At 36.6% G+C, this 9,717-nt stretch overlaps 1 protein-coding gene across 1 annotated transcript; it reads right to left on the bottom strand.

Annotated features, from left to right (window-relative positions):
* Positions 1-487: 487 nt before the first annotated feature.
* Positions 488-8,404, bottom strand: LACC1 (laccase domain containing 1). Its single transcript, XM_021697845.2, has 6 exons — positions 7,713-8,404; positions 6,900-7,078; positions 6,010-6,175; positions 2,792-3,017; positions 1,535-1,695; positions 488-548 (listed from the first exon to the last, which is right to left on the bottom strand). The coding sequence occupies exons 1-5, from the start codon at positions 8,272-8,274 to the stop codon at positions 1,536-1,538; spliced, it is 1,293 nt and encodes a 430-aa protein (XP_021553520.1). The 5' UTR covers positions 8,275-8,404; the 3' UTR covers positions 488-548; position 1,535.
* Positions 8,405-9,717: the final 1,313 nt, after the last annotated feature.

The following is a 9,717-nucleotide window of genomic DNA, read 5'->3' as shown; positions in this document are numbered from 1 at the left end:
AGTGTTTATCTCCTCCACTGCATTCGACTCAAGGAGAAAAGGTCTTATTCACTTTGATTCACTTATGTTTCAGACAATGCCTGACAAATAGGGTGTACCCAGTAAATAATGAACTGAAGAGACCTATTCCTGATTTATATAGCAAACAGAACAAACTTTAAGAATAATCCTCATCTAGATTTTACTAGAATCAAGTGAAAGTCATTTGGCTTTGGAGAATAGTGAAAATATACCTAAAGATGAATTATCCATTGTAATCCTTTTTTTTTTAAGATTTTTTTTTTTTTTTTTTATTCATGAGAGACAGAGCGAGAGAGAAAGGCAGAGGGAGAAGCAGGCTCCCCGCCTAGCAGGGAGCCCGATGCGGGACTCGATCCCAGGACCCTGAGATCATGACCTGAGCCGAAGGCAGACGCTTAACCATCTGAGCCACCCAGGCGCCCCATTGTAATCCTTTTGGTTTTAAGTAAATCAAACAGCTAAATTTCTCTCTTGTAGTCAGTTTAGAAGGAGACAAGAAATAGTTGTATAAAAATCCAGTCAAGTATCTGTAAAAATACATAGAAAACAAATATAAGATTCTTACTAGTGCTATTACAATATCAAGGTAAGGATCATTAAGCCTACTAAAGTCTTTTGTATATTAAAGAGTTAAAGACATTGTGAAGATTAAAAATAATATTAATTCAGTTAAGAGTAAACTTAAGGAAAATTAGATATATGCTAAAGGGTCAGCACTAAATCACTGTCATGAAATATTTTTGTATAACTAAAAAAAATCTGAAATAAATACTAATTTAATGAAATTATACTCAGTCTTACTCAATGACTACAGATCGTGTATCAGCAAATTATAGCCTGTGGGCCAAACCTGCCTGGCCCCTCACCTGTTTTTTATAAATAAAGTTTTATTGAAACACAGTCAAACTCATTTGTTTGTGTTGTTATATCTGCTTTTGCTCTATAATGGCAAAGCTAAGTAGTTGAGACAGAGACTGTATGTACCACAAAGCCTAAAATATTTACTATCTACCCTTTAAAGAAAATTGGCCAACCCTTGCTATAGATAATCAGTTGCAAATCTAGTTGAAAACCAAGCCAGTTTGGATATGTGAGGACTTTTTATTATCCTAGAATTTAAAATCTTTATACAAAGATTTCTTCTCAAAAATCAAAAGAATAAAAAAGAAAGGTATAAAGGTGTTATGATAGGAAATATACTGATGTCAAGTACATAGGTGATAAATGGTATACATACAGGATTTTTTAAATAAATGATTTTATTTTTATTTTTATATGCTGGCCTGATTATTCTTGATTAACTAGGAAAAGGAGTGGCTATTCTTTATATTAGAGCATGCCCCTAAAAATTAACTTTCCTACCTCTATTGCTTCACTAAAAAGTAGAAACTTAATTCTTCCTCCAAGAATAAAGGGGTAAAGTTAAATATAATTAGTTATTTTTAAAAATGAGGGGAGGGAAAGGTGGAAACAGGAAGGAGAGAAGTAAAGGGAGAGAAAGAACCTACTGTACCTCATTCTCTAATTGATATGAAGCCAATCTGTGTACCAAAATTAAGGCCATCTCGGACATGGGAGAAAAACTTGTCAGGATGGCAGGATGTACAGAGGTTAAGATCTTGGTTCAGGTCCTGGATATTCTGTGGTAGAATTCCTCCCCGTTCTAGAAGAATCCTTAGGATAAAGATTTTGCAAAAGATACCAAGAGTTTATTTTACCAATAGCCAAAGCAGTAAAAAATATATACATATGGATACTGGTGTAAAAGAATTCTGAGAAAGATTTGCTTGAAACAATGCAAATTGGTTTACAGATATAAAACATGAAAAAGTCAAGAAATGGAAGATTTTATCACCATTAATCTAAGTTCATATATGAACTGTAAAACCTTCTATATTGTCCTGCAGACATGACCTGGGTACAGAATTTTATAATCAAAATCAAGTACTTATTTAGAAGAAACTTCTAAAGTTACCAGGGTATTTGCAGAAAGATTCATTTGGTTCAGACAGAGCATGCTTTTTAGTCATTTGGCCTTCCCATCTCTTGTCCTCCTATTAAAAAATTTTTCACAGAGAAGTTGCTTCTCCGTAACACTTTACAATATGAAATATGACTATAAATTAGTGATACTATTTCCACAAGTTACATTTAAGAATCAACTTCAATCCTTTCTACTTATGTGCTAAATCATGCAGAATCTGGGCAAGGTTTTGTTGACGAATAGAAGCACAATTCAGATCAGACAATTTTCTTTTTTAGAAAAGACAAATAATGGCTTTTAATAGCAAAATTTCATAATTCAAAATTGAAAGGGACCATAAAAAGCTTGAAAGTGACTATGTGCTTATATTATCTAACATTTTCGCTAAGAAATATATTCCTCTAGTTAATTAGAGAATAAAAATAATTTTAAAATACCATCTTCCTGATAGTTTATTACATTAGAGATTTTAGCTGTAGAAGGGCTATGAAGTACATGCAACTTTTCTATATGAAGTTTAAGTAGATCTCTCAAAACTATATGCCAAATATATCTTCCTTCACTTTAAAGTCAATTAAGAGATAACAGGAAAATTTGTTAGTCAAATGTAGATGAGAATATATTTCATAATCAAAATAAGTTTTTATATATATGTGTATGTCAGCTACTTATTTATCCGCCACCTCAATTTTTCTTGGAGTTACTAACTGTTGTCTAAAATAATTTTCATTTTAGAAACAATAAGCAATAACCAAACTTGCAGTTCTGGAATGAAATCAAACATACCTGGTGGCTTTACGAATGTCAACACAGGGATTTGGTGAATCAAATAACCGTACACATTCAGGATCAAGATTATGAAATCCCTTTGCTGATTCCCTTGGCAGAGTAAAACAGCAAGGTCCTACTGAAGGTCCTAGTACAACAATAATGTCTTCCAAACTACAGCCATATTCTGTGATCATAGCATTCACTGTAGCCATAGCAATACCTAACAAAGTACCCCTCCAACCTGGTAAATAGGAAGAAAAAGAGATAAGGGAAGTTAAAACATAACATTTCACCCTGATTTATATCTAACTTAAAAATGAGCAGAGTCAGTTTCTTTTTTTCAAAGTCAGAAATAGCAAATGAATCACAAAATCAATTAATTAAGCTAAGTAATCAATTAACTAAAACACTGGTTTTTAAATGAGGTACACTATGCAAAGCATCTGACATGGGAGAGATACTTAATGGGAGGTCCTTTCCACTTCCTTTAAAAATCTACACTTTCAGTTACCACTGGGATTATACCATGTTAGTCTTCTTTCTCTCCTTCACTTTTTATTCACATTTTTTTTAATTGGGGGGGAATATACATAGCATAAAATTTACCATTTTAACGCTTTTTAAGTGTATACTTCAGTAGTATTAAATATATTCACATTGTTGTGCTACCAAGTTCTAGAACTTTTTCATCTTGCAAAACTAAAACTCTATGCCCATTAAATAACAATTCTCCCTCGCCACTTTCCCCCAGCACCCCAGCACCCACCATTCTACTTTCTGTTTCTGTGAATTTGACTACTTCACATACCTCATATAAGTGGAATCTTACAGTGTCTTTTTGTGACTGACTTATTACATTTAGCATAATGTCCTCAAGGTCTTCATTCAGGTGTTAGGATTTCCTTCCTTTTTAATGCTAAATAATATTCCATTGTATGTATATATCACATTTTGCTTATCTAATCATCCATCTAGGGACACCTAGATTGCTTCCACCTCTCTGCTATTATGGATAATTCTGCTATAAGCACGAGTGTGCAAGTATCTTGTCAAGATCCTGCTTTCAATTCTTTTGGATAGACACCCAGAAGTAGAATTGCTGGATCATATGGTAATTCTATTTTAAAATTTTTGAGGAACCACCATACTATTTTCTATAGCAGCTTACCACTTTACATTCCCACCAACTGTGCATCAGAGTTATAATTTCTCCACATCTTCACCAACATTTGTTATTTTTTGTTTGTTTTTTTTAGTATTAGCTATCCTAATGGGTGTGAGGTGATATCTCATTATAGTTTTGATGGCATTTCCCTAATTATTAGTGACACTAAACATCTTTTCACCATTTGCTTACTGGCCATTTGCTTATCATGTTTGAAGAAATGTCTATTCAAGCCCTTTGCCCATTTTTAACTGAGTTGTTGATATTTTCTGTTGTTGAATTGTAGGAGTTCTTAATATATTCTGGACATTAACCCCTTATCAGATACATGAATTGCAAATATTTTCTCCCATTCCATGGGCTGCCTTTTAACTTTGTTGACTGTGTCCTTTGATGCATAGTTTTTTAATTTCGATGAATTCCAATTTATCTGTCTTTACTCTTGTTTCTTGTGCTTTTGGTGTTGTTTCTATGAAACCACTGCCTAATCCAAGTTCACAAGGATTTATACTTTGTTTTCTTTGATAAGTTTTATAGATTTAGGTCTTTAACCTATTTTTTTTTTAAAGATTTATTCATTTGAGAGAGAGAGAGAGAGACAGAGAGAGCACACAAGCAGGGGGAGAGGCAGAGGGAGAGGAAGAACCAGGCTTCCCGCTGAGCCAGCCAGGAGCCTCATGTGGGGTCGAACCCAGGACTCTGGGATCAAGACCTGAGCTGAAGGCAGATGCCCAACCATCTGAGCTACCCATGCGCTGGGTCTTTAACCTATTTTGAGTTAAATTTTATATATGATGTAAGATAAGGATCTAACATCATTCTTTTGCATGTGAATATCCAGTTTTCTCAGCACTATTTGTTGGAGACTGTCCTTTCCCCACTGTATATACTCTAGGTACCTTGTTAAAATCTTCTGATCATATATGCAAATGTTTATTTCTGGGCACTTTCTTTTATTCCATTGGTCTATATGTCTGTCTTTATGCCAATACCATACTGTTTTGATTACTGTGGCTTTATGACAAGTTTTAAAAATCAGAAAGTGTCAGACCTTTAACTTCATTCAAGAGTGTTTCATTTTGACAGCTTTGATCTTTGGTATTTAAAAATAATGTTTCAAAACCTAAGAAATAAATAAGATTCTCTTTTTGTATCTAGGAAATAAGACTCAAATGTTAAATAACTTTTTGATACTGTCAAATCATAAATCTGACTGCTAGTCATCCAATCCTATAAGTTTAGCTAGATCAAAAGAAAAATATGCCACTTCCTTATTTATCTTTTGTCTAAAAAGCAAAGTAGTCAGAGATTTACAAGCAGAAGGAACTCTAAAAGATCATCCCTCATTTCACAAAGTTATAACCATAGGATAATCCAAATAGCATTTTAAAATACTTTCAGAAAACAACATTCCATAACCTTAACACAATATTTAAAAATCCTTTGTTCTTAACTATACAGAATAGTTAAAGGCACTAGACTATAACATATTAAACTAAATGCAGTTTTCCAAACATATCTTGCTTCTTAACTCCATACCTCTACACATGCTGCTGCACCTTCATCTTCAATGAATACCTTTCTCTGACATGCCTTATCTTCCTATTCCCCATTGCCTAGACTTCAAGGGTTCTCAACCAGAGGCAGTACCACTCCCTTTGGAGTGCTCTGAAAAGCATGTAGGAGCTATTTTGTTGTTATTACAACAACTGGGGGTGCTACTGGCATTAGGAATTTTGAAAACCAAGCAAACTGCAATATAAGATTATCTTGCCCAAAATGTTAATAGCGACCCTGCTGAGAAACCCTGGCACCTAGTCAAGTCCTATAAATTCCTCAGGAATCAGCCTGGGTATTGCTTCCTTTGGGAATTCTACTCTGATTCACATAATTTGACTTAGGTACTGCTTTTATCTGCTCCTATAATAAAAGTATCCTGTCTCTATCCCTATTTCTACACTTAGTACCATGTAAAGTAATTAACTGTCATGCCCAGCAGAAAGAAATTATAATTTTTCCTATACTACAAAACTGGTAAAATCCTAAATGCTTAATTAAGTATACTTACCAGAGTGAGCAACACCACATGCTTTCCTGACAGGATCAGCAAAAACAATTGGTATACAGTCAGCAGCAAGAGCTGCTATTGTGACTCCCCTCTGATTTGTGGTGATTCCATCATAAGATTCAGGTTCCTTCCTTTCCATAATCCAGACGTCACTGGCATGATCAGTCTAATACCAAAGATGTGTGATAAAAATATTTTGAAAGAAGAATTTCTCATACCATAAGCTTTTTCTGAAAATACTCATTTTGTATAAAATTATATAACTAGTTTAATATTACTAATAAGCATTAAAAATATCACTTCTATGGTAAAATACCAAACTTACTTGTCATTTAACTTTTGGTATTATAATCTCTGCATATTTTATGCAAAGGAAAACAGACTTTAACACTTAACAATTTAATAAAGTCCATCACAAATATCTCCTACTAGAGATGGGTAAATCTCTACTTGCAGCACTTTCCATAAAGTACTATTTATGGAAAGAAGTTAAATTAATTACCAAATTAAAGATATTTTTACTTTTCCTGACCCAAATAAAGCTAGAATTCTGTAAGAAACAAAGCATCAATAGAGATCCTAGTTCCTCCGAATGCTGAATGGCCTTTCCCACCATTCTGGAATCTTCCTTCTAAATCAAAAAGGGCAGTGGTACTATAAGAATTGACTGTACTTTTAGATACATTGAACTTCAGGTGAAAGATACCTATCATAGAATTGATTTTTAGGCTATAGTGTACAGATCTAAGAAAAACAACCATAAGCATTATCCTAAAATTTTAGATAAAACACAAGATGCAAAAGTTAAATAGCTTGATTAAAGTCCATGTAGTCATTAGCACAGTCAAGAATATATTTTAGATATTCTAAAACATGAAACAAAATTTTACCTTTATTCGGTAAAATTTCTCCACATTAAATCCTGCAGCATTCCCCAACCTACGCAGATTTTCTTGAACAACGACCTTGGGATCTCTTCTTTTGGAACTACTGAAGAGATTGAATGAGCTAAGAGTTGGGATGTAAGATATTCCACCTGTTCTTGTAGTAAATCCATGTAAGAAAATATCTGTTGAATAGAAGTAATAAAGATTAAAAATACACTATACAAAAGACTATAAAATGTTACAAACCCAGTGTCTCACTAAGACTTTCTATGATCACCTCAAGCTGCATGTTTTCCTGGCTTCCAATTTCTACAGCACTGTGTACCTCATGTGTTCTTGTTACATATGGCTTTGTGTTTTCTTTACCATCCCCATGGGATTATTGCTCTTCAGAGTATCTTCTGTCCCCTTTGTCTTTGTTATTCCTAACAGCATATAGCCCACACTAAATATCATTTAACCAAGAAGTAAGATTGATTTTCTAAAATTTCATTCTTCTGTGAAGGTGCCAATGAGTTAAGGTATCACAATTTCTAAATAGGAGATGCTTAGGGTCATAAATCTCATTTTAAAGGAAGGCTGGGGGATTTGTCTTAAAACTGAATTTGCATAAAACAAATTTATTTATTAAGGGTGGCTCCGAAGGGACTATCCCTTGATATCCCTTGACATCCCTCACACTCCCATGTTGCAACTGATGCCAATGAGCTCATAAACCTATAGTCTACAAAAGAAAGGAGGGAAAAAAAGGCGAACAAGCTCTAAAGAAAGACTAGTTTTTCATGTATACAGTAGAAACAACAGTGTTTAACATACCTGAGATCAAAGGAGATGTGATAATGGTTAACTCTCCTTTCAGTGCTGGCAGACTTCTCAAATATGTTTGTATTTCATTCTGGATTGCTTCTACTTCTTGAGCTGTGATCATGTCTATTTCAGTGGATTGTTTCAGAGGAACTCCCCTCAAAGTCACCTGTAAGTCTTCAAACTCAAAACTGTAAACACTGGTGAAGAGTTGATCAATAAAAGCCTTCAGTAATGTCTTCCGGTGCATGGGTACAATTACCTTAATGCTGCTCAAATTTTTTTCATCAATTTTCTGCTTAATAGTATACAAGGAGGCAGCCATACTAGGATTGCTAACAGTCTCAAATTCTCTCAGGAGAGTTGATAATCCATTGCTTGCTTCTAATTCACAGTTATTATGTGCACCATTCCTTTCACAGCTGATGTTATTGCAACACATTATGCAAAGAAACTTGGCCTTGGCAGCATGGTGGTATCGGACAGCATTCAATGTCTTCAGTAATGCCTGATGACTATTTTTCTGAGAGTTAAATTTCAAACCAAAGAAATCAATCAACACTGCTTCTGCCATCCTTCAATATGGTACAAAGCCCTTCAAAGATTTCTGTACCTCCTAGAAATCACCTATAAAGAAAAATTAGCCTAAGAATGCAAAATTATATCAATCTTCTCATAGTTAGAAATTTGTACCTACGTTTTAAAAAAAAAAAAGTTTCACTGATCTAAAAACATAACAAAATAGTAGATCTAGACGATTCCAAGCAAAGATAGTCCATTATTTGTCCTAAGAGAACCATAAGAGTGGAACCATCTCTTAATTCGTTTTGTGAAAGTGATTTGTACATCTTTCCAGCAGAACAACAGTTACTCTGTGTGTGTGATGTTTTTTCACACAGCAAATTTTAAGTAGGGAATTACTTATTTTTTTTTAAGATTTTTTTTTTAAGATTTTATTTATTTATTTGAGAGAGAGAGAATGAGATAGAGAGCATGAGAGGGGGGAGGGTCAGAGAGAGAGGCAGACTCCCTGCTGAGCAGGGAGCCCGACGTGGGACTCGATCCCGGGACTCCAGGATCATGACCTGAGCCGAAGGCAGTCGTTTAACCAACTGAGCCACCCAGGCGCCCGGGAATTACTTATTAACTTAGACAAAGTCCTGCTTTTTAATTACAGGGTGTCAATTTATCTTATATGTATATCATTAATCCTGACATGACTGGCATGTTAGGTCATACCCTTCATATGAAATATCGGGGCCTTCAATAGGTTAATGGGAGCTGCACCTAAAATATACATTTTTTAAGGGGATAAAAGCTGAGACGATTCCAGGATTTACACAGCACTCCAGGTGAGTGATTTGGATCAGACGTGCTACCCACCTACTTCCTTACTCGGTACCAGCACCACCATCACCCGCTCTCCCAGGCGCGGATCTTCTCCCCTCCCAGCCCTGGCAGTCGGTTTCTCTTCAGAGGCCGCCTTTGGTGGTGACCCCCTTGGCCCGGGACGCTTTTCTCCTGCAGCCACTCCCAACCTCCACTCCGTACCGAACTGGGCTCCCACTGAGGTTCATTTCGCCAATTTTGAAAAACGAGAGCAGCGAGGGGGGTGACGACCATACTCCCTTCTGCCTTGGGAAATGCCACAAAAAGCATCTGTCCTCCCCGCCCCGCCCGGTCCTGCGCTCGGTCTCCACCTGCCCTGGCGCCTCCACCGCCTCCACCCGCCCCCTTGGGACTTTCTGACCCACCGACGCACAACGCAGGCAGTTTTCCCCGTACCGCCTGCCGGCGCTCCGCCTTGGCTTGTACTCTCAGTCTTCCGCGAGCTCCGAGGCGCCCGGCCGCCGCCACCCGCCGCCCAGAGCCTGGACGGAACCCGGAAGCCACGAGCGTGGCACCTGGAATTCTAAGCCCGACCCCGCGACTCCGCCGCAGCAGCGCCTGCCCCACCTCACCCACCTCACCGCCGACCGACCACGGGCGCCCGGCCTGGCGTGGGCACGACGGCTGG

Source organism: Neomonachus schauinslandi, chromosome 3, assembly GCF_002201575.2.
Source record: "Neomonachus schauinslandi chromosome 3, ASM220157v2, whole genome shotgun sequence".
NCBI lineage: Eukaryota > Metazoa > Chordata > Mammalia > Carnivora > Phocidae > Neomonachus > Neomonachus schauinslandi.
The sequence above is the reverse complement of the archived record's forward strand: the minus strand, read 5'-3'. Positions and strand labels throughout refer to the sequence as shown.